Below are 26,004 nucleotides of genomic sequence, written 5' to 3' on the forward strand. Positions count from 1 at the left end.
TTGAGCTCAGGGCACTATTCCTAGAAACTTCTCATAGAAATACAAATACCCCAAGTTAGCTAGGTAACATATCAAGATAGTTTTAGTTATCAAAACTCTGAATTTGGATTAGGTTTTTTTTTTTTTTTTTTTTTTGCTTAGCTAGTCGAACCAAAAAAGGTTAGCTAGTCTAACAAACTTTAAGGAAGTTTTAAAGGCTCATGATACTGACATGAGATGAGTTTTGTGGGGAAGTTAGACTGCTTGGAGTCTGGAAAGGCAGATTCCAGGAGGGTAACAGTCAAGGGATATGTGGGGGTTAAATATCCTACTCATATGACTTAACCTCAGCCACTTTGGTTTTGTCATTTGAAAAATGAGGATTCTAACACTAAGAAAGAACTGGATTGCTGTATGGATGATATGAGGCAATGCATGTAAAGTGCTTAGCCTAATTGTAGGGACTTGGTAAGTTATTATAATAAATTAAATTGTTATTACAATACACTACAGGTTTCTGGAAGGTCCAAGGCCCTAGCAGTCTTTTCCAGACATCTCAATGTCAATTCAGAATGAGTAGTTCATGGTGCATGGTTCCTTTTGTACAGAGTTGGTTGTGTGGGCAAGCCCACATAGATGTGAAAATCATAGAGCAAATGAGGAAACATGTCTCTTCACATCTCTTTTAGCACTTTATCCGTCTGATATCATGGCTCATTTCTGTCTTGTATAAGGTATTTCTGTATTTGTCTTGGAAATAGGCTTCATGTCTGATTCATTTTTGTGTCTTACGGGAATGGTATATAGCATCATTTGTTCTATGGTGTTCACATTACTATTACAGTGCATTTCTGGCTGGTTACCATGGCTCTCACACCTGTAATCCTAGCACTTTGGGAGGCTCAGGCGGGAAGATCACTTGAGCCTAGGGGTTGCAGCTTGTAGTGAGCTGTAATTGCACCACTGCCTTCCAGCATGGGTGACAGAGCAAGACCCCGTCTCTAAAAAAAAAAAAAAAAAAAAGTACATTCCTTTGATTTAAATGAGCAAGAAGGAATTATCTATTGAATATGGTCAGTGATAGCCATTTATCAGTGAAAGAGCTATTTGGTTTTGGTTTTCAATGCAGTGGGTGTGGACATGACAAAGGGAGGTTTCTAGCCTTGTATTACTTTTTAGCCAGTCTAGACCATTTTTCTGCCTCGTGACTGACCATGAAGAATAAAATGACAAAATTTCTGGCTTAGTTTCCCTGGGTTATCTTATTATTAATATTAGAAATGTTAAAAATAACACTATTTAATTGCCCACCAAAGACTACCTCTAAGTAAGGCACTGTGGTTAAGAGGCTGGGTTCTGGAATCTGAATTCTGGCTTTCTGGATTACCAGCCAAATGGCGATGGGCGGGTGAGGCAGTACAACATCAGGGGACAGCATCTGCAGTGCGTGGTGCATGAGTGGTACCTGCTGAAGTTACACAAGAATGGGGGACTGGGTAGGCCTTTATTTTCTCATTTATAAAATAGAAAAACTCGTACCTTGATGGCAGGATTGAGTTAAGATCTGTAAAGCACACAGCACAGTGCTGGGGTAGTTGGTACTTAATCCATTTAGCTACTGCAATTATTGATAGTGCCAAAAGGAAGCTGTAAGAGTGATGCTGAAGGAGTAGTCCATTCATCTAAAATATTATTTAGAGAAATACTGAATCTCTGTTACACCAAATTTATCTAAGGAACTTCAGTTAATTAGATTGAAAGAAATACTAAGATTAATGAAGTATCCTGGCCTTTATATTTTTTCTTCTGTAAAACATGGTCCTTTGCAAAATGTGTATTCTACTTAATGTAGAAATGAAGAAGTCCATGTGCTTTTGTAAGAAAATAATCTGGGTTTCCTGGATGTGAAGTTATTGACTTTCAGTTATTTGAGAATCATTTATTGGTGCCTGTAGTACCAAGGGTTCTGTGCTAGACAGAAGTGCTGTGTCTAAGTCCTCCTCACCAATTCCATCTTTTGTTTTATTTTAGGTCGTTCATGATGCTAACACACTTTACATTTTTGCACCTAGTCCACAAAGCAGGGACCTGTGGGTGAAGAAGTTAAAAGAAGGTAAAACTCACAATGAAATATTACTCTGTATATAATTTTAGGAGATGTAATACTGTTATCACTCAGACAGAAATACAGTTAATATATCTATTGCATTTGTAATCTCTTAATCTACAGTAAGTGTTTCTCCAAGGATATGCTGTTGTTGTGATACCAGCATATTGAAGATAACTTCCCTTTTTAAAATCTGATTTTTTTCTAGTAGCATATCGTTTCTAAGAAAAGCACACTCTCATTTAATGTGTAATATATCTGAAGGTGATAAAGCACAAGCTTTTATGATAACAGAATTTGGTGTCTTCATTTTTTGTTTTTTTTTTTTTTTTGAGATGAAGTTTCACTCTGTCGCCCAGACTAGAGTGCAGTGGTGTGATCTCAGCTCACTGCAACCTCCGCCTCCTGGGTTCAAGCGATTCTCCTGCCTCAGCCTCCTGAGTAGCTGGGATTACACGCACCCACCACCACGCCCAGCTAATTTTTGTATTTTTAGTAGGGACAGGCTTTCACCATGTTGGCCAGGCTGGCCTTGAACTCCTGACCTCAGGTGATCTGCCCTCCTTGGCCTCCCAAAGTGCTGGGATTACAGACATGAGCCACTGCGCCTGGCCCAGAATTTGATATTTTCTGAGAAAGTACCCATGTAGTCAACATTTGGTGTGGATGGAATGACATATTCATGAAGGGTTTAAATGGATAATTTGTCCTGCATAGTCCTCATTGCTTCTCCTGCAGAACAAAATGGTGGCAGGTTGACTTTTGCCTTTATCCATCATTGGTGTAGCAGCAGTCATTTCTGCTAACAAGGGTGCTTCACACACAAATAAAGAAGAGGTCAAAGAGAACTATGGAGCTTTTCTGAATGCTGAGTCGTATGATCTAAGGGAGTTCTTATAGTAAACATAGTATCCAAGGAATAAGAAATGATTGATACTGTTACTTGAAATGATAAGAAATGATTGATACTGAAACATTCTGTAGTCACTTTTGTATTTCACTAATCATTACTATATCTGTGAATTACAGAAATAAAGAGCAACAATAATATTATGATTAAATATCATCCTAAATTCTGGACAGATGGAAGTTATCAGTGTTGTAGACAAACTGAAAATTAGCACCTGGATGTGAAAATACAATCTTTTGAGAGCAGTAAGTATTCATTTTATTCCATAATTATATTGTGCTTAGAATGAACATATTATTGGTATGGTAAGAAAGTGACATGGTTTTGATTAGGTACAGCACACTTTCTAGTACAGTGTAAATGTAGGGTAGGTGTGTTTTTTAAGAAAAATTATATTTAGTTATAGTGGGAACTTCTCATGGAATCAAAAGGTCTATTTTAGGAAGCTTTTATCACAATACTGAATCTTGTTCAAAATGAATCCATTGAAAGTTTGAGCCTAATGTGGCACTGTCAGCAGCTTTGAAAAGCATTAATGTTCTTCAACAAATAAACCAAGATGTGGAGCTAGAAACCTCATGTAGGAGTGCATCCACAGTCTGATTAGGGCTGTTCTCCTTTTGATGGGGTGTAGCAGTATGGATTTCAGTACTGGCTTCAGTCTGTTAGAACAGTAAGATGTCATAATGATACTCATATGTAAATGTTGAGATGAACAACAATGTCTAAGGTTAATTTTGACACCAAAGACCCTTATAAATCCTGGGAATGAGAGACCCTTAGTCATAAGCTAAAAATACGTGGAGATTGTTAAGTTACTAGTGCTGTAATAGGACACCCATAGTAATGATTGGATATACTGTTTCCTGCTGGTGCCATGCAGAATGCCCACTGGGTCCCTCAGAAGTGACAGAGCTTCTGGATATGAGCAGAACTACTACTTGGCAGGGATGCTGTATTATGAACGAGAGCAGATGACTTTCTCAGTCTATCCAGCCCTCAGTTCTATGAGTTCTGGCACCCTGATTCTCTTGGGATTTCTTGACGTTAGCTTAGCACATTAAAGAGGAAGCCCAAGTTTCTAAGGCTGTTATTGTTCCCTATATATTTTTTAATGTCTTAAGGTTTGGTACTAGTGAATGCACCATCTGACCTGCTGCAAAAAGTTCCAGTGACTTAAACTAGAGTAGACTAGTTTAAGTCTTGTAATAGTTTAAATAGACTTGAACTATTTCAGTCTCATGTAATAACCCACAGGTGATAGGTGGGTGATCTGGGGCTGGGGGTATTCCTGCAGTGGTTCCTGAGGTTGCTCCAGCTCTAGCAGTCTCTCTCTTCCTGGAAGCAGAAAGAAGGGGGTCAAAGATGCCCATGGGAAGTCCTTTTAGGGATGAGATCTAAAAATGCACACCCCATTTGTACACAGAGTCCTTTGATTAGAATTTGGTTCCATTGCCACACCTAGCTGGGAAACAGTCTTTATCTTGGGTAGCCATGTGTCAGCCAAAACTCTAGGAGTGTGGACTGTAGAGGAAGGGACAGTCAAAGCTGATTAATTTCTCAGTGTTGTCATGATTTCAATGTACCGTTTGATTCCATGAGCATTGTTGGGTCCTCAGTTTATGCAGTGGTGGGAATACAAAGAACTGGCCTGGCCTCAATCCACATGACATTTATAGTCTGTTCAGAAAGTCAGTAATACAAACCAGCTATAATAGCAGTTTTTAATTCTGTTCTAGAATAGAGATACAAGCAGCATACACCAGAGTTGGTTAGAGTGTGCTGCTTGTCTATGTGTTAATTCCCACTTTTCCTTAAAACTGCCAATATCTTATATTTATCAATTATTGGTAGATAGCATTTTAACCTGTTTTTGTTGTTGGCATTTTCAGGTATAAGAAAAGCACTACCTCCAGCACCAGAAACAAAGAAGGTAGGTGGTCTTTAGCTTTTGATAGTTAATCTTTACATTTTAAGTTTTGATAGTGTTTGTGGCTTATTGAGTATGGGGTTTATTCATTGATGTGACACAATTTTCCCCTAGGACCATCTCAGAAACAGATGTGCTGTAGCTTATTTCAATTTTTTGTGGTGTCAAATAATACCAATTTAATTGTATGAGATTTTATCATTGGAGATCCTGTTATCATCTGGCATTTTGCCTCTATTTCCACTTAACGAGTTGTATTAAGAGGAGTGGGACTTTAGAGAAATAGTTCAGTCTTAAGACCACAGTGTGACAAAGAAGTGACTTCACTGATATAATGATATGCCTTTCAGGAGTGGGGTATAGTGGAGAAAACATGCACTTTGGACCCAGTCAAGACCTCATCTGATATGAGTGACTTTGAGTGGGTTACTTAAATCATTGTTACCTTAGTTATGAAACAGGAATTACAATACTCTTCTTCATGAGAGTTTGTTGGATTACAGTAAGTAGACTTGAGGTTTCTACTTTATTCTGTGGTGAAGTATGACTCATTTAGCATTTTGATTCATGATCAGTTTCATATAGAAGACTAAATCTTCAAATGTTATCTTCCTTGTTTAGCGAAGGCCTCCCCCACCAATTCCACTGGAAGAAGATAATAGTGAAGAAATCGTTGTAGCCATGTATGATTTCCAAGCGACAGAAGGACATGATCTCAGATTAGAGAGAGGCCAAGAATATCTCATTTTAGAAAAGAATGATGTTCATTGGTGGAGAGCAAGGGATAAATATGGGTAAGTATTCCCTCTCTGTGTGTGACATGCAGTGGGTGGGTGGGAGTCAAGTGTTGAGTGAGAAGAAGATGAGTCGTAACTATCGTGTAATGAGACTTATTCCACCAGCCATAAATGGAAGCACACCTTATTACTTTGTAGTAACACAGTCCTTTCTTAGTGGTCCCTCAATAAATGCAAATTGAACAATCACTTCTTTTCAAAAGTTAGAATACGTTGGTCTCTTTCTCATCTGATACATGTTTAATTTGATTATTTTGACCTTGAGGGAAATTAAATTTTATATTTTGTCCCCACCTGCCATAAGTAAGTAATCTTAGATCTTTCTAAGACATAGTTTATTGTCATTTTTTCTTAGACTTTTTCTCTCTCTATATGTACACATGAGTGTGTGTGTGTGTATGCATACACATACACAGTGTAATGAAGCCTCTTCTCACTTTTTTCTCTCTCTCTGTCTCCATGAATATATGGAGGAGTAAAAGAATATATATATATGTATGTGTGTGTCTATGTGTGTGTGCATGTGTTTGGGTGCATATATATATAAAATAGATACATATGTACATGCAGGAAATTAAACAGCAAGCTTTTTTTTTTTGTACAAGATAATTTAGGATTTAAAGAAAACAGTCCTTTCAACCCTATCATTGATAAATGTATGGGCAGATAGAGGTAACTATAGGGTATGAGTATCTTGCAGGCTTCATAAGCAAACTCTGTATCCTCTGTTTACCGCTATAGTACAATCCCACTTATACTCTGAGTTCCAGTGGATGAGAAGAGGAGAAGTTTTTGTCCTGCCAGAGAACACTCTTCTTCTACCTGCCTTCTCACGTCCCAGCCCCAGTCCCAATTTCAAGTCGCTGTTCCTCATTTCACTTCTGGAGAAGCAGTGAAAACTTCTGGTTTAGGCAGGATCGTTCTCTTCTGCTTGATTCCTAGGCATGGTGCATATCTGAGTGCTGTTTTGCTGTGCATTATTAACTTATTTGCAACTCTTAACCTTTTATTCCATGTTTACAAGAAGGCTGTCACGGCTTCTCTTTATCAGATGCTGTGTAAGATTGATTTCTATTTTTAATTTTTTTTGTTGTAGAAATTTTCAGACGTCCAAAAGTATATAATAGTATAATGGAATCTCTTGTTGCTTGACTTCAAAATGACTAACATTTGCCAGTCTAAATCCTTCCTTTTTTTCTAGAATATTTAAAAGTAAATTCAAGTCATCATGTTATTTCACTCCTAAATCTAAATTCTAAAGACTTAAAAGAAAAAAAAACCGCCATTATCATTTTTTTCCTCGTAAATGTTATTTATTTATTTATTTATTTTGTAGTTATCTTCTTTTTATTAATCTTTCTTATACATATGTATAGCTCACATTTGTTACAATGTTTAATATTAGAAGTGTTTTGGTCTTTTTTTTAAATTATACTTTATGTTCTAGGGTACATGTGCACAATGTGCAGGTTTGTTACATATGTATACATGTGCCATGTTGGTGTGCTGCACCCAGTAACTCGTCATTTACATTAGGTATATCTCCTAATGCTATCCCTCCCCCCTCCCCGCTCCCCATGACAGGCCCCAGTGTGTGATGTTCCCCTTCCTGTGTCCAAGTGTTCCATTGTTCAACTCCCACCTATGAGTGAGAACATGCGGTGTTTGGTTTTCTGTTCTTGTGATAGTTTGCCGAGAATGATGGTTTCCAGCTTCATCCATGTCCCTACAAAGGACATGAACTCATCCTTTTTTATGGCTGCATAGTATTCCATGGTATATATGTGCCACATTTTCTTAATCCAGTCTGTCATCGATGGACATTTGGGTTGGTTCCAAGTCTTTGCTATTGTGAATAGTTTCATCATTATCATTCTTAATCATAGTATTTTAAATAAGATCATCTGTAGACTTTCCCTTAATATTTTTGGACCTGGAGGAAGATTACAAATGAAAATCCACATAACATTTATCTAAGTATTTAGAAGTTATAAATCAAGCTAACAAACTTTATCCTCTAACTTGACAAATACCCTTTCATAGTGACAAGAAAGGCATGGTTTGGATTTAGAACTCTGCCAGAATGTTGTAGTGCATGGAAAGCTGGCTTTGGGGGGCTACCTTTCTTCTTTCTTCCCTCCTGCCCTGGCTCTGTCTCTTGTGTACCATATGGATCTTCCAACCTGTAAACCCATACTCTTACCACGTGGCTTGCAAAAGCTATCCCCCATCATGGCCACACCTTCAGCCCCAGTGAAAGGGAATGCACATGGCCAGCCAGCCCAATTTGTTTTTTGGAAGATGGACCCAGTAGAAGGCCCATGTAGGCCTTGGAAATGAGCAGGGAATTCTGGGGTCCTAGTTACCTAGAAAGGAGCATGGGAACGTAGGTTAGAGGGAATATGCACTTTCACAGAGCTCTCAAAAGTGTGGGGTCAGAGCAAGAGCTTCTCTGGCCCACGTGTAAGGATGGAACTAATGATGTAATTCCAGTTTCCCCTGATTAGTGCTAATACTTATTTTTACGGTTGATTTGTTCAAATCAGAACCCACACACTGCATTTTGGTTAATATATCTCTTATGTTTCTCTTATTCTACATTTTTGATTTATTGATGAAAGCAAGTAATTTAACACTAAAATGAGCCATAATCTAGATTAAATGTATTGTTTTCTTGTGCTGTCACTTACTATGCCTGTGTTTCTTGTATTTCTTATGAACTGGCAAGTAGAGCTAGAGGCTTGATCACATTAGAAGGTGATATCTGGCTGTCCTACTTTTAATAATGCTAAGATTGCTTAGTGGTTCAGGTGTCTGCCTTGTTCCTCTGTCATAAAGTTCTTATCGGTGTTTACCCTGATGATTTGGGAGTTCATTAATGATTCTTTCTTAGAGTCATTATTTCATTAGGGATTACAAAATGGTGATTTCCTAATTTTGTCATTCCATCTGCATTTACTAGTTCTCTAAAGAAGAACTGCCTCATCTACCAATTCATGTAGTTCATGAAGGAAAGGAAAGATGAAATTTGGATTCTTAAACTTTTACTGATTTTCCGAATAATGAATTGATGACTGAGCTTTCTCTTGTAATAACAATGGTAACCAACAGTTTATTTTTAGTGTTATTATGGATACTTATATATTTGGTTCCAATCCATTGCCAACATTATTCTTTTTGCTTGAATTGGCCAATTTTAGGTCGATGGTAGCTGTTTTTGGTAGAGGACCCTGTTAGTTTTTCTTTCCTACTTTCTGGCTCAATGAAATGACTCAAGTTATCTTGTATTTTTTGGGGGGGCCAAACTTACAATTTGACATTTTTATTTTCTTTTTTTTTGAGACGGAGTCTCGTTCTGTCTCCCAGGCTGGAGTGCAGTGGCGCGATCTCGGCTCACTTCAACATCCGCCTCCCAGGTTCAAGTGATTCTTGTGCCTCGGCCTCCGAAGTAGCTGGGGTTATAGGCATGTTCCACCATGCCCAGCTAATTTTTGTATTTTTTAGTAGAGACAGGGTTTCGCCAGGCTGGTCTCGAATTCCTGGCCTCAAGTGATCTGCCTGCCTTGGCCTCCCAAAGTGCTAGGATTACAGGCGTGAGCAACCGCACCTGGACACAATTTGACATTTTTCTAAGGAGGACTGGCTCCTTTTAGTCACAAATGGTATATAGAGACAGTGGTGATGCTAAGATTCTAATTGCTGCTGGATTGCCATTCCTTCTAGGCCTTTCTCAGTGCAACGGAGCTACCTATATGTACACGTGTGTGTGTGTGTGTGTGTGTGTGTGTATTATGAGTTCTTACTAATACTTTAAATTCAAATTTAAGATTATAAGGTTTCTACTCAATTTTTAAATTTTATATGTGTCTCTCTTTTCTTATGCTGAAAACCTGAGCTCCTACTGACCTGAGAGTGCATCTTCAGTTGTGATGTGTGTAAAAGTCATTTGGGGTAAAATCGGACCTTTTTTGACCTGACATAGGTCTTCTCAATTTGCATTGATTGGGTTATGACCCAAGAATTTGCTGTTTTAGCAAGTGCCCCAAGTGATAATGACCCAAAGGCCAGGAGTTATCCTTTGAGAAACTATTCTATAAGAACTATTGAGGTATTAGAGTGGTGGGTGTTTTTAATCCAGCACTTTGACTTTTCTGAATTAGTGGTTTCTTTAACACATATCACCAAAATTGTGAATTCTGGAGAAGTATTGTGGAATGTTGGAGGAGCACAGGACCTAGTCACAAGTCCAGAGTTCGAGTTCTGGTCCTGTTGCTGGCTAACTTTAGGACCTTGGGGAAGAAAATCCCATAATCTTTCTAAGCTTTAGTTTCCCCACCGGAAAATGGGTACAATAATGCCTGCCTACCCCAGAATTTTTGTGGGGACCAAAAGTGAAAGTACTTTGTAAAATGTCAGATGAATTACAGATACTGAATTTTGAAGGGTCAGCTAGTCTTTCTTATAAGCTTTAAGCAATATTAGGCTTTATTTCAAAAGGCAATAATCGTTCTTTCTTTTAATAACCTCCCAGTAAAGTAATCTTAGTTTATCTAAAGTACTTTTCTTATTTCTAGGAATGAAGGATATATCCCAAGTAATTATGTAACGGGAAAGAAATCAAACAACTTAGATCAATATGAGTAAGTAAATGTTTATTTTGTGAATGGAAAGTCAGAAAGTTTTCATTGTCCTAATTATGTAAGGCATTGTGAAGATTAATGGATATCTTTCATGATTCTTTGAAGGGAGTGGGTGCTAAAATATCCTTAATTCAGTTGTCTGATGTGGTAGAAGACTGAGAATTAATCTCTATAATATATTTTTCCTGAAGTTACTGTGTGAATGGAGTTACATAAGCTTATGTACATAAATTACGTAAGTATAATTGAATTGATTTGAAATAAATCACAGATTAGCTGACTTTGAAATACAGATCATGTCCATTCATTCAGGACATAAGAATAGTTTCCAGAGTAGAAATGTTAATAAGAAAAAATTACTTAAATCAATTAGAGTTGACCTTTGTCAACATTAGTATATTTCCTTTCAATCTTTTACTATTTTCAAGATAGAATCATGCTTATTTCCTCATACACTTTAATACTCTTTGAAAACATTTTCCTAGCTACATTTTATTTCATTTGATCATAAGTTTATTAAATATTTCCTGAGATGTTAGCATGTATCAAGCATTATGTGTGGCCTTAGGGACATAACCAGGCAGATGGCATGTAGATGTCCAATAATTTATGTAACCATTTCCTTATTTGTGTGGTTTAGGTTGTCTTAGGTACCTTGTCTATATTTTTTTTAAAAAATGGGGTAACTTCTTGTTTCTTATCTTAAACTGGATCTCTAAAATCTATGTGCTGGGCTAAATGCTATACATGAACATTGTGAAGGCTCCTGACGCGTGCTATCAAATTGCTTTCGAGATAAATTGTATTATTTATATACCCACTAGCAGTGTATGGCTAAGTTGTAATGTGAGGCTCATATACATCGAATGCTCTTTTATTGTCATTCTGAGGTGCTGTATTGATGCTTCATTCACCTCCTTAAAAACAACAGCAACAGGCCGGGCGCGGTGGCTCAAGCCTGTAATCCCAGCACTTTGGGAGGCCGATACGGGCGGATCACGAGGTCAGGAGATCAAGACCATCCTGGCTAACCCGGTGAAACCCCGTCTCTACTAAAAAATACAAAAAACTAGCCGGGCGAGGTGGCGGGCGCCTGTAGTCCCAGCTACTCGGGAGGCTGAGGCAGGAGAATGGCGTAAACCCGGGAGGCAGAGCTTGCAGTGAGCTGAGATCCGGCCACTGCACTCCAGCCTGGGCGACAGAGCGAGACTCTGTCTCAAAAAACAAACAAACAAACAAACAAAAACCAACAGCAACAACAAGCTGTTTCCTTTCTTCCTGTCACTTGCTATACTATAAGTGTACCTTAACATCTAAGAAAGGGTTAACAAATTCAAAAAGCCACAGTGCTCAGTGGGGTGTGATCCTCAAAGTAATTTTAGAAGTGGGAGAGAGTATAAACAACATATAAATAAAGTAGCATTTCTGCTCTTAAGTCAAATAGATTTTTGGAAAAATTATAAAATCGTTAGAATTAGGGAAGGTGCTAAAAGGTGAAAACTTGGGCCTGGTTTTAAAGTGATAGCGTGGAGAACTGATTGAAATTGGGGAAAGAAGATGCTTGGAAGCCAGATAATCCTTATCTAAATATGAGAACTCCTTTTACGACTCGTGTGATTTCAAATGAGGCTTTTCAATACTGAAGTTTATGATTTATGGCCACGAGTGTTTCAAATGTACCGTAATTTGGAAATTTTCTCTCTTCCGAGAGATTTTCTTCCTCTGCATAACTCTGGACTTCAGTCTCCAGCATGGGAGTGCCACTGCATTCTGTTCAGAGGCCAGGGAGTCCACATGGCCTTTGTACCGTGCCTGGTAGACGACCAAGGGGAAACCTGTTCCCATGAGGGCAGGCAGAGACCCTATTCTGTCTTCCTACTCCATGTTCTGTTTTGCTTTGTTTTGTTTTGGCCACAGCCCATCCTGTAACACAATTGTATTAGTCAGGGTTCTCTAGAGGGACAGAACCAATAGGATAGATGTATATATAAAAGGGAGTTTATTAAGGAGTTCTGACTCACAATCACAAGGTGAGATCCCACAATAGGCCGTCTGCAAGCTGAGGAGCAAAGAAGGCAGTCTGAGTCCCAAAGCTGAAGAACTTGGAGTCCAATGTTCGAGGGCAGGAAGCATCCAGCACAGGGGAAAGATGTAGGCCAGAAGACTAAACCAGACTAGTCTTTCCACGTTTTTCTGCCTACTTTTATTCTGGTTGTGCTGGCAGCTGATTAGATTGTGCCCACCCAGATTGAGGGTGGGTCTGCCTTTCCCAGTCCACTGACGCAAATGTTAATCTCCTTTGGCAGCACCCTCACAGACACACCCAGGAGCAATACTTTGCATCCTTCAGTCCAATCAAGTTGACACTCAATATTAACCATCACAACAACTTAAATGTTCTCAGGAATTTACGAAAAGAAAAAAAAAAAAAAAAAAAAAAAAAGCCTCTGACAGCTGTGGAGTGAATAGTTCTTCTGCTGTTTGCTTGGGCCCAGGAGGAATCCCAGGCCACAGACTGTCGCTGGGCTGAACTCAGGATTTCCAGGCCAGCAGCTCCCAGTGTTATCAGTAACCTAGTTCAAACCTCCATACCCAGTCAACAGTGTAGGGAGGAGAAGATCAGAGAGATCAGTGCTGGAAAAGAAAGCAGATTCATTGTGATGGTTAATTAGAGGATGTTCTTGGTGGGAAGACGGTAAAGGGAGAAGGTGACAGAAATGAAAGGGCCCTTAGGACTGGAAAAAACTTAGGATAAAGGCTTTGAGTGGGTGGCATAGTTAGAAGGGGCAAAATTAGAGAACAAGCTAAGGTGTATAACTGGTTGGTTTTATGTTTTTCCTTTGTTTCTACCTCTTGTCTTCTTTCCATGATTTATTCTCACCCATTCTCAAAGCTTAGCAAGGGTCTGGCCTTCCCTGGTTAAAAGGTGAAATGCCCTCAAACTTCTTCTTTCCTTATTGACATTGCTATGTTGGGGTAACTAGCTAATCTGAAAAACTAATTCACATTAGGGTTTTAATATCTAAGAACAATCGACAAATGACCTACAAATTCAGGGTCTAATTTCTAGATGTATAGTTCCTTCATCAGAAGGTATTAACCTCTAATAAAGCTTTTCTGTGGCTTGCTGTTTTTTTAAATCCCTACTCTTCAACCCACTGCTTTCGAATTCCTTCCTTCCTTCTTTCCTTCCTCCCTCCCTCCTTTCCTCCCTCCCTTCCTTCCTCCCTCTGTCTCTTTCTCTCTCTCTTTCTCTTTCTTTCCTTTCTTTCTTTCTTCTTTTCTTTTTTTCTATTTTTTTTCTTGGAGACAGAGTCTTACTCCGTCACCCAGGCTAGAGTCTAGTGGTTCAATCTCAGCTCATGGCAACCTCTGCCTCCCAGGTTCAAGTGATTCTCCTGCCTCAACCTCCTGAGTAGCTGGGATTACAGGTGCCCACTACCACACCTGGCTCATTTTTGTGTTTTTAGTAGAGACAGGGTTTCAGTATGTTGGCCAGGCTGGTCTCAAACTCTTGACCTCAAGTGATCCACCTGCCTTGGCCTCCCAAAGTGCTGGGATTACAGGAGTGAGCCACCTCCCCGGCCAAAGATTTTTCTTTCAACCGTTGTGTCAGGGGAACCCACCCCCAATAATTCATGTAGGTTCTTTTCTATTTCCCTAAGTGTCGGCTGGTCTGAGAAATAAAGGGAAAGAGTACAAAAGAGAGAAATTTTAAAGCTGGGTGTCCAGGGAAGACATCACATGTTGGTAGGTTCCGTGATGCCCCCTGAGCCATAAAACCAGCAAGTTTTTATTAGCAATTTTCAAAAGGAAGGGAGTGTACGAATAGGGTGTGGGTCACAGAGATCACACGCTTCAAGGGCAACAAAAGATCACAAGGCAGAAAGTCAGGGTGAGATCACAAGGTCAGGGTGAAACTCAAATCACTAATGAACTTCCACGTCCCACTGTGTACGCATTGTCATTGATAAACATTTTAACAGGGTTCAAGAACAGAGAACCCGTCCGACTAGAATTTGCCAGGCTGGAATTTTCTAATCCTAGCAAGCCTAGTAGCGCTGAAGGAGAGTAGGGCATGTTTCATCCCTATCTACATCTGCATAAGGCAGACACTCCTGGGTGGCCATTTCAGAGGCCTCCTCTGGGAATGCATTCTTTTCCCAGGGCTGTTAATTATTAATATTCCTCACTGGGGAAAGAATTCAGCGATATTTCTCTTACCTGTTTTCGGTAATAAGAGAAATATAGCTCTGTCCTGCCTGGCCCACAGGCAGCCAGACTTTAAGGTTATATCCCTTGTTCCCTGAAAATCGCTGTTATCCTGTTCTTAAGGTGCCCAGATTTAATATTGTTCAAACACACATGCTCTACAAACAATTTGTGCAGTTAACGCAATCATCATAGGGTCCTAAGGTGATATACATCTTCAGCTTAAGAAGATGACAGATTAAGAGATTAAACTAAAGACAGGCATAGGAAATTACAAGAGTATTGATTGGGGAAGTGATAAATGTCCATGAAATCTTCATAATTTATGTTCAGAGGTTGCAGTAAAGACAGGCATAAGAAATTATAAAAGTATTAATTTGGGGAACTAATAAATGTCCATGAAATCTTCACAATGTATGTTCTTCTGCCATGGCTTCAGCCGGTCCCTCTGTTCGGGGTCCCTGACTTCCTGCAACACTGTTGGGCCCTCTTTCCCCTGTCTCCCGACTGCTGCACTGGCAATATGGTTGTTCCCAGCATTGAAATTAGGCTTGGGTGTATGTTCTACTTCAGGACCCATTGATTGGCATAACAGTAGGCAAATTTTAACCTCTTAGAATCAGTTTTCTCATCTGTAAAAAGGTCAGTAGGAACCATTTTAATACCGCACAGGCTTTGAGACCAGACATTTGGTTCAATTTTGGCTTTGCTGTTTCCTAGCTGTATGCCCTTGAGATATGTTTTACTTCTCTGTTTCTCAATTTTTTCGTTTGCACAACAGCGGTGATAATACCACTTAACCTCCTAAGAGTTGTGAGGATGAAATGAGGTAATAAATGTAACATACTTAGAGCAGCACCTGACTGCTGTGGCTTGGATCTGGAGACCTCGCCAAGTCTCATGTTGAAATTTGATCCCCAGTGTTGGAGCAGGGGCCTGCGGGGAGATGTTTGGATTATGGAGGTGGAGCTCTCCCCCATGGTGAATGACTTGGTACCATTTTCAAGGAAGTGAGTTCTCACTCTTAGTTCCCACGAGAACTGGTTGTTGAAAAGAGCCTGGGCTGGGCACAGTGGTTCACGCCTGTAATCCCAGTATTTTGGGTGCTGAGGTGGGCAGATTGCTTGAGGTCAGTAGACCAGCCTGGCCAATATGGTGAAAATTAGCCAGGCATGGTGACGGGTACCTGTAATCCCAGCTACTTGGGAGGCTGAGCCAGGAGAATCTCTCGAACCCAGGAGGCAGAGGTTGCTGAGATCACGCCATTACACTCTAACCTGGGCAACAAGAGTGAAACTCCGTCTCAAAAAAAAAAAAAAAAAAAAAAAAATTAGCTGAGCGTGGTGGCATGCACCTGTAGTCCCAGCTATTTGGGAGGCTGAGGCAGGAGAAACCCAGGAGGGGTTTCCACCTCACTTAAACCCAGGAGGTGGAAGTTGCAGTGAGCCGAGATCGTGCCACAGCACTCCAGCCTGGGTGACACAGCAAAACTCTGTCTCAAAAAAAAAAAGAAAAAAAAAAAAAGATCCTGGTGCCTCTGTCTTCTCTTGCTTTCTCTATCTTGTCATGTAATATCTGCACACCATCTCCCTTCATCTTCAGACATGAGTGGAAGCATCCTGAGGTCTTTTTCAGATGCTGGTGCTGGCACCATGCTTCTTGTACATCCTGTAGAACCATGAGTCAAATACACCTCTTCTCTTTATAAATTAGCCAGCCTCAGGTATTCCTTTATAGAGGTGTATGGTATCTGTGTCACATTTTACCTGTGTGTGTAATTCTTCCTGATGGGAGAATTTAGGGGAGCCACTGTTGTCTTTTTTTTTTTTTCTTGCCTGGAGATAGATAATCACAGGAGAGGAGAAAGAAGCCACAGGAGAGGAGAAAGAAGGACTGAACTGTTAGAAAATCCCAACCATGAGTTAATTCATCTATTTGTGTATGACTCCTTCCTCCTTTCTGTCTTTCAACAGACACTTAAAGGTCTGAATTGATATCCCAAAGAAGGGAACATCCTTTCCAGGGAACTTGTCAACGCCCTAAAAATGACCCCTCAGAACAGGATTTTCAAGAGCCTTCCCTTTGTGCAGTGGATTCCTTCTTTCCTCCTTCTGAGGAGCTGGAATACAGTAGATGAGGAAGGGGCCTCCTCCTTTCTCTAAGTATCTTATGTCTAGTTTCCTCTTGAGAGCTACAATTTAGCTTCACTGATTTCTTATTTCTGAACCCGAGATGAAACCACCTTTGCTTACTCTTATTGTGAAGATGGACTGGATCTTCTGTTTTAATAACTTTTCTCAATCTCTCAAATCCCGCTACTTTATAATTCATAATTAAAGCTCCACGTATGTTTCCTTAGTTAATTTTTATGAATGTTTTTGGCACTTGATAAATGTTTCTTTGTATCAGTGGAAAAGCATTAGGGACAGAACTCTGTTCTCCTGATTTATTATATTTCTCAATTACATTCAGAAATGTGTTGATCACAACTGCAATTTTGTTGAACTTGGTCTCATTTCATAAAACGGGGTCCATGTAATGAGATGTTGACAATTCTGAGGCCTGGCTCAATACCTCAGATTCCAATTAAAATGTCTAACAGTCTTTAGCTTGGATTGAGGCTGTAATTTGCATTTGGCTACTACATAAAAGAATCTGGACAGAAAAAGATCTTGTATTGTCTTTTTTGTTCTTTGTGTTTTTCCCTTCTTCAGTCAGGGAAGGCCTATCTTTCCCTGTCTTAGGGTTTTTGCTGGGCCAAAAGCAGGTGCTGGTTCTCTTATGGAAGGCTGAAGCAGTACTGGGAAATTTAAATGTCCAGAGGAGCTGAGCTGATTTTATAACATTTGAAGTCTCAGGGTATATGACTGTGGTGGAGAATTCCTTGCCAACGAGTAAGGATCTAACAAAATAAGTTTAAAACCAAAGGCCAAAGAAAAATTGTCTAAGTTCATGTTCTTATGGCCTGTTTGCTGAAATCACATGGAGGGATCGATTATGCTGGGGAAAGTACAGAGAGGCGAGTATCTCTCAGGATGAAGTGGTTAATGACAGCATCAAGAAAACGGCTTTCTAAAGGATAAGAAGAGGTACAGGACCAGGCATGGTGGCTCACGCCTGTAATCCCAGGATTTTAGGAAGCCAAGGTGGGCAGGTCCTTTGAGGCCAGGAGTTCAAGACCAGCCTGGTCAACACAGTGAAACCCTGTCTCTACTAAAACTACAAAAATTAGCCAGGTGTGGTGGTGCATGCCTGTAATTCCAGCTACTCAGGAGGCTGAGGCAGGAAAATCATGTGAACCCGGGAGGTGGAGGTTGCAGTGAGTTGAGATTGCGCTACTGCACTTTTGTCTGGGTATCAGAGCAAGACTCTATCTCAAAAAAGAAGAAGAGGTACAGATTGGCAGGGCCTTGGGATGTGGCACAGGGTAGTGGAATGATCTCATGGGAGGGAAGACCAGCTGATTGGTCATGGCAGACATTTCTATAATAGAGTCTTGGGCAACCACAGGACTTGGGGCTCTGCTGGAAACCAGCAAGTCTGAAGACCCAGGAGGCCTGTGCTTATGTTTTGTTGTTTCTTTTTTCACTTAGGACCTTTGTGAAATTCATTGAGGGAGCCACCATTATGACTTGAGATGAAATCTGCTGCCATATTGATAGGAGGAGGGCTTGGAATAAGATTTAGTTTGAATTAAAGACAGTAATACAAAGTGACACTTCCTGCATGTTTGAGTCAGTAGAGTAAAATTCATTCTTGCCGTGATTCTAGTAGTGAAAATTGAAAATGATTTTATGTTGAACAGTGAAGAATAGCTTAAATAAATTATGGCACATGCATACTATCATATGTAGACTTATATTGATTTGCAAAAATATCCTATAATGTTATATGAAAAATTCAGATTATAGTATAGCCTATGTAGTTTAATCTCACTTTAATAAAACATAAGAATATGGGCATACATACATGTTTTCATAGAAATACGAGTAGAAAAAGTCTGGAAGTATATACATCAAAATTACTAGTTGTCTGTTATTGAAATTATGGTGATATCTTGTTCTTATTTGTTATATTTATTATTAATGAGCAGAATTACCTTATTAATTCTGAAAATAATAAAATATGTCCTAAAAACCTGAGGCCTGAAATGTATTGTTTTTTCTGTTCAGATGGTATTGCAGAAATATGAATAGAAGCAAGGCAGAGCAACTCCTCCGCAGTGAAGTAAGTGTTTGTACCTGTGGGTTTGGCTTAAGGGCAAATTAATTTTAGTGAGTCCATAATAAGTAGTTCCACGTATCTCTCTTTCTAAATTTGTTCAGCAGTGAGCAAGTCTATGCAAAACTATTCCCAGAGGCTAAGGGAGCTCAGAGACTGAAGAAAGAGGCTGACAAATTCAGTTTATAGAAAGAAATATTTAATGGGGACTTACAAACAGAAGTAATCATGGGTGGCCCTGTGACCTCAGGGCAGTTATCCCCACACCTGCCCTCCAGAAAATATTCTTTATATAGCAAACTTTTAGGGTAAAACGTGCAGCTGGGCATGTCTTCAGCCTTTCTTACCAGCACATGTGACCACTGGTGAGATTAGATAAGCATCTTTATGAAAGCATTGTTTAAACACCTTGCTGCAGAACACCTTGGTAAGTGGGGATCAAGCACTGGTCATCACTGTGGTTTCACTTCAAGGTTACATCACTCTTGCCATGTGACAGGCTGTTTTCCTACTTGATACCCCTTGAAACTGGCCCTTACAATTTCATATGCCCAAAGCCTTGGTAAAATAACCAGTGTGGTTATTATAGCAGTGGTTTCCCCAGTGTGTCCTGTTACAAAAGAAAACATAGCTTATTGAACTTATGCAAGTAACTATATTGCCACAAAATAAGAACACTCAAAAATAGCTTCCAAATTTTGGAGAAATCAGGTAGAGGTTAATGCTTCAGTTTGGCTCTCAAAAGTATACTTTACTCAATTGCTGTGAGCTTTAAATAGTTCAGAACACACAAAAACACAGTTTCTTGACTCTTCTTCAGAGTAGCAGCCTTCCACACAGGTTGTTGTCCATTCACCTTGGAACCGCCATCCACAAACCAAGCAACTCTTGCTTGGTCAGTTGAGAGCTGTTTATTGGGCACTGTAGAATCCAGCAGCTACTCACACAGTTCCAGAGTCAGTCTTTGGGTTAGTGAGGCTCCCTGCTCATGAGTGTCTCCTCCTTGTACCCACCAGATAGTGTGATCCTGTATCAACCATTTCCATTTTATGATGGAACTCTTTTAGATACTGCTATCTCCATTAGAGTGTTCCTCTGACATCACCTGAGACAGCACGGATATTTCAGGTGTCAAGAGCATTTTATGTTCTTCAGTCGTAGATGTAGCTATAGTTAGCATCCATAGCAAGGCAGTAAATGCCCCTCTAGTAGAAGTTCTCTAGTCCAGAGTGCCAGTAGTTGTCACTGGGAGGTGCTAACTGGCTTTTGCCATAAGACCTAGTAACACTCAACAAAAGACTATCAAGTAGAAAATTTGTCCCTACCAGCATTCCAACTTTTTCTATACTATGAGCTTGGACAGTCATACTGGCTCCCATTTATCATGTCCAATTAATATTGCTTGAAGGGCAGGTTTACATGCCCTCTATTTTATAGTAGAAGAAACATTCCCCAGTCAAATACAATGTTCATTACCATAAAACATTTAGATAAAGGGGACACAGCTACTTTACATAAAACCTGTTCAAACATTCCAACTTTCATAGTCTTATAAACCCTTATGTTTTTATGTTTTAATCCTAGGAACTTCTTTTCTCTACCTCCAGAACATTTTACCCTCTGTTGTGCAGAGGCTTTAGGTTCCCAGCAGGGAGTTGAACCAAGGGACCCTGACCCTTTTGTCAGTTTTTATCTTGATTAACCTGCTTCAGTTTTGCCCTGAAACAATTTTTGGTCAGCCTTATCATTATAATCTCTGTCTTTTAGCTTTTTACGTTTCTGCAGACTGGGGATATAGCAAAGTAATTTTGGGCTCTTTAATGTTGCGGAACCAGCAGGGGCTCCTTTTGGTCCACACAACCTTCAGTAGTATTGTATTAAGACCTTTGTTTTAACCCCATAAATTTCCATTTTATTCATTTGATTTTTTTATAACCATCTAAAGATTTTCTCCCTGCTGGGACAAGTTCCGTGACTTTCCTTTCTTTTTCTTCATTCTCTTTCTACCCATTTAGTTTTATCTATATCATTTTTTCCTTCATTTTGAAATAACCTTTAAATAACCTGTGAACTAGAAAAAATGACTTTTTCTTAAGCAAAAGCTATATCCTATCTTTTATGTAGCCTTCTTCACCAAAAATTCATCTTACTTTCTTTATACACTGTGTATATAGAATTGTTTCTCTTACATCTAGTAGTTTTAATTATATACACTAACTACTATTGTAACTCTTTTTTTTTTTTTTTTTTTTTTTTTTTTTTTTTTTTTTTTTTGAGATGGAGTCTCGCTCTGTCGCCCGGGCTGGAGTGCAGTGGCTGGATCTCAGCTCACTGCAAGCTCCACCTCCCAGGTTCACGCCATTCTCCTGCCTCAGCCTCCCGAGTAGCTGGGACTACAGGCGCCCGCCACCTCACCCGGCTAGTTTTTTGTATTTTTTTAGTAGAGACGAGGTTTCACCGTGTTAGCCAGGATGGTCTCGATCTCCTGACCTCGTGATCCGCCCGTCTCGGCCTCCCAAAGTGCTGGGATTACAGGCTTGAGCCACCACGCCTGGCCAGTTGTAACTCTTAGTAGTTCTAATTTCCAGTAAAATATCTAGGAAGTGATTAATTTTAATTAAGCTCACATACAAGTCAAACAAGTGTCAAAAACGTCACAGAAGCAGCAGTTTTATGACCTGAGGCAGAGACAACCTAAACCTGTCTGACTAGTAGATCTAGGCAAAATGTCTGAATTAAATTCTGAAGATGTTTCTATTTTATTTTACCAACAATTTAAAAACTAATTTCATTTACCAGATGTTTTCTTAGGTCACATAGAAATGTCACAAACACATAACACATATAGACATATAGGCATACAGGCACACAGGAGGAAAACTTACAGCTTTCATGAAGAATTGTCATTGCCACCTTTCAGATAGTTTTCATTTTCCTTTTGTTAGCACAGCATATCCTGTAGCAATTTATTTTTCATCCTGGAAGTAAAAATTGCTTTATCAAGTCCCACGAAAACCTGAGCATAGATGGCTTACCTCATTCTTAATTTTTAGAGAAGCCCCTGGGGCTTTCCACTAACCACCACGAGGTTGTCCCTCCTGGTAAATTTCCTTCATTAGGCCAAACCTCTGTCACAGCCAGAATGATCCAGGCCATAAGGCTACAATTCCCTTGTGTATGTATGCCTTGCATTATGAAGGCATTGCTGCAGGGCTGGGTGGGTAGTAATGTCACTCATTTTTTTCTGCTTCATTCCTGGCTAGGGAAATGTCATCACCCACTGTGTCCCGCAGTTAGACCATCCAAGCAGCCAGGGGTTCCCTAGGTAGTTGTTGCTTTTTATGTTAACTCATTTATGCTAGAGGTTGCAAATTTTTTGTGTGTGAAAAATCAGACCTTTGATGACTTTGAGCCGTAGGATGTAAATAACGCCCACAAGCTTAGTGTTCCAATAATGGAACACTAGGCATAAATGGATTAAAGCCTAATCAAGTGAAGCGGTGGGAGTAGAGAAGGAAAAAAGAAATCTGCAACTGTTTGTTATCAATTGGTAGCAAACACTACTGTTCTAGGACCAGCCAGTAGTTGGTTAAAGGTCTTTGCAGTGTCTGAGTTCTGCAGGGAGAGTCTCCTGTAGTGGCCCATCCTCATTTTGCTGCAGTTGTTACACTTTCACTTTCCTTAGCATGAGGGGCAAGCTTACTCTAATGCTTTCTTCCTGATTGATCATTTGCTGCCTTGACTTTTAGTACTTAAGTATTTGGTTTTTTTTTTGGCTCGAAGTTAGTTATTTTAGAATAATTTACATTGATATTACATAATATCTTTTATAAATAAAGCATTAATAGATGTTTAATTCTATTTAGAAATAAATGTGCTGAAATTGCTATACCTTTAAAAAGAAATAAAATGAAAGGGTAAAATGTATAGAGGGAACTACCCTGTGCTGAGTAATGGGACCTGGGTCTACCTGTGACTTTTCTAGTCTACTTTTCGCATCTGTAAGAGAAGGAGTTGGACTAGAAGATGATCTCTACAATTCTCTGCATTTCTGATCTAGTTTTCTATTTAGCTATTGTTCCCAGTCTTTTAAACTCATGTTTTCTCATTTTACCTCCTGCTTAGTGTCATGCATCAAGATTTTGTTGAGTGCTTGTTTTTGTAGTTGATGTTAAAAAAACAATAGTAGGTGACTTTGGTTAATTCTTTTTTTTTTTTTTTTTTTTTTTGAGACGGAGTCTCGCTGCCACCCAGGCTGGAGTGCAGTGGCCGGATCTCAGCTCACTGCAAGCTCCGCCTCCCGGGTTTACGCCATTCTCCTGCCTCAGCCTCCCAAGTAGCTGGGACTACAGGCGCCCGCCACGTCGCCCGGCTAGTTTTTTGTATTTTTTTTAGTAGAGACGGGGTTTCACCATGTTAGCCAGGATGGTCTCGATCTCCTGACCTCGTGATCTGCCCGTCTCGGCCTCCCGACTTTGGTTAATTCTAACTACACGTAACCATGCCCACAGGATTCTTCCATGCCTCTCTGGAGACCCTACAGTGAGAGGCAGATGTAGCGGAGTGAGTAGCTAAATGGCAGCCTGGGGACCAGATCCTGCCTCTGCTGCTTACTAGCTGTGTGACCTGGTGCAAATTACCCAGCCAGTCTTTCTGTTTGTCATTTCCTTACCTACAAAGTAATGTGGGGATAACAATAGTACCTATGTAATAGGACTGTTTTGATGATTAAATAAATTGATATGCTAGAACATTAGAACAGAATAAATTTTCAATAAATAAGTGTGTTTATTTATTTGTTTGTTTATTTATTTATTTATATTATTTAAGACAGTTTCTCTCTCTCTGTCTCCCAGACTAGAGTGCAGTGGTGTGATCTTGGCTTACTGCAGCCTCTGTCTCCTGGGTTCAAGCGATTCTCCTGCCTCAGCCTCCCAAGTAGCTGAGATTACAAGCATGCACCACCATGCCTGGCTAATTTTTAGTAAAGATGGGGTGTTTTTAGTAGAGATGGGGTTTTGCCATGTTGGCCAGGCTGGTCTTGAACTCCCGACCTCAACTGATCTGCCTGCCTCAGCCTCCCAAGGTGCTGGGATTGCAGGCATGAGCCACCGTGCCCAGCCTCTGTTATACTTTTTACTGACTGATTATTACAATTATTATCCCTAATTGTTATCAGGGATTTTTGTGGGGCCTTATTTAATTCCATTGTTTTCCTATGAAGAAGAGTACAATTTGTTTTATTTTCAACTAATAAAGGACACACTTTTCATCTTAAAGCAATTTAAATACTAGAGATTGATGGTAGTGTTACTGGACAGAGAGGCATTTGAGGTTCGTAGGGTCTATTTCTTGCTTTTCAGCTTGGAACCTGAGAAAGATTTGACCTTTAGTCTTTTAGCATTGTTTCCAACTGTTGATTTTCTCTGCTTAAGTTACTTGTGCCTCCATCTCGCCTTTCATAAAGGCTGATATTTGGCTGGGTATGTTGGCTTACGCCTGTAATCCCAGCACTTTCGGAGATCAAGGAGGGTGGATCACTGGAGGTCAGAAGTTCAAAACCAAGCTAGCCAACGTGGTGAAACCCCGTCTCTACTAAAAATACAAAAATTAGCTAGACATGGTGTTGCACGCCTGTAGCCCCAGCTACTCGGGAGGCTGAGGCAAGAGAATTCCTTGAACCCAGGAGGTGGAGGTTGTGGTGAGCTGAGATCGTGCCACTGCACTCCAGCCAGCCTGGGCAACAGTGTAAGACTCTGTCTCAAAAAAAAATAAAAATAAAAATTATGTGTTATAAATCACATTATCAATCCATTAGTCATATGAAATTTACTAAACCAAAGATAAACAATATTGAAAGACGATTTTAGGTAATTTCTAATACTGTGTGCTGAAGTTATATGCTTTCATTGCACCCTGTTCGAATACTTCTGCAGAACATTTACCATCATTGTAAAATTAAAGTATTAATTGTGTACTTAACTGTGAAATGTTGGGTTATCCTATAAGAATATTAGGCACATGAGGATACTGATGATCTTTATCTTGTTTGCATGGGTATTACTGGTGCTTAGCAGTGTCTGACACACGCTAGATGATTAATAAATGTTTGTTGGATGAATGAATGAGTGAGTGAGTGATACTATCCCTNTTATAACAAATATGAAAAGTGTATGAAATGAAACTCAATCATGAAGAAATATATTTTTTCATGACAGTTTTCCTACATGTCCAGGCCTTACAGGAATTGCAAAATCTTGTCTCTCAGTTCTGGAAGGGCACTGAGAGATTATTTGATTGAAATGTCTCACCATTCGTGAGGATTTGTGATTGTGGGGAATTAAGTGTGATTTCTTTAACTACTCTCCTAGCGCAGTAATTTGAAGTGCAAAGTCATGTGGGTGGGAGAAACCAAGGGGCCCTATTGGTAAGTTGTGCTTCTTCAAAGCAGATTTTCTAGGAAAGAATAATAATCATAAAATTATAATATTAGATTCTTCAGTATTCTCCATGGCGATGCTATTAGTAATTGGAATAAAACAATTTTTTTCTGAACTTGGATTTTAGGATAAAGAAGGTGGTTTTATGGTAAGGGATTCCAGTCAACCAGGCTTATACACAGTCTCCCTTTATACCAAGTTTGGAGGGTGAGTAATCCTACCTTTTTTTTATATATAATTTAGAGTTTTTGCATGAACTTCCTATGTACTTTATATGGATTCCTAATTTTCATTAAAAAATGCAGCATTTCACCATTAAAAGAAAACCTGAACTTGATTTCTGAAGTGTATATACTGTTTTTTGTATTTATATTTTCAGTAATTTTCACTATAGTTTTTCATATATATTTGTTGAGTATGGCTATAATAACTTTAGTAACATTCAACAAACATTTATAGTGAATGGTGCTGGTCACTAAGGATAAAATCATGAGCAAAGGATGCAGAGACCCTGCCCACTAGTAGGTTAGTAGATGCTACAGTCCAGTAACAGACAGTGATGGTAGTAAGTGCCATGTGGGAGGGTAATGTGTGTGTGTGGTGGGTTTGGGGGTGGGGGATGGTAAACAGCCCAGGCACATCTTGAGTTAGTCATGAATGCTCTCTCAAATGACATCCAAGCTGAGACCTGAGAGGTAAGTAGGAAAAACTCAGAGGGAGGGGACGGAGTGTTTCTGACCAGGAAATTGCCTAGACCTAGAGGGGAGA

At 39.6% G+C, this 26,004-nt stretch overlaps 1 protein-coding gene across 1 annotated transcript in view; it reads left to right on the forward strand.

The window, feature by feature from the left end:
- Window positions 1-26,004, forward strand: part of TEC (tec protein tyrosine kinase) — a 114,311-nt gene that overhangs the window by 74,058 nt on the left and 14,249 nt on the right. The window contains 7 exon segments of the mRNA XM_017860643.1: window positions 2,011-2,092; window positions 3,116-3,241; window positions 4,889-4,929; window positions 5,548-5,720; window positions 10,298-10,363; window positions 18,748-18,802; window positions 25,364-25,443. Of these exon segments, the coding sequence (XP_017716132.1) occupies window positions 2,011-2,092; window positions 3,116-3,241; window positions 4,889-4,929; window positions 5,548-5,720; window positions 10,298-10,363; window positions 18,748-18,802; window positions 25,364-25,443 (623 nt within the window).

This window comes from Rhinopithecus bieti, unplaced genomic scaffold (assembly GCF_001698545.2).
Source record: "Rhinopithecus bieti isolate Rb0 unplaced genomic scaffold, ASM169854v2 scaffold_56550, whole genome shotgun sequence".
Taxonomy (NCBI): Eukaryota; Metazoa; Chordata; class Mammalia; order Primates; family Cercopithecidae; genus Rhinopithecus; species Rhinopithecus bieti.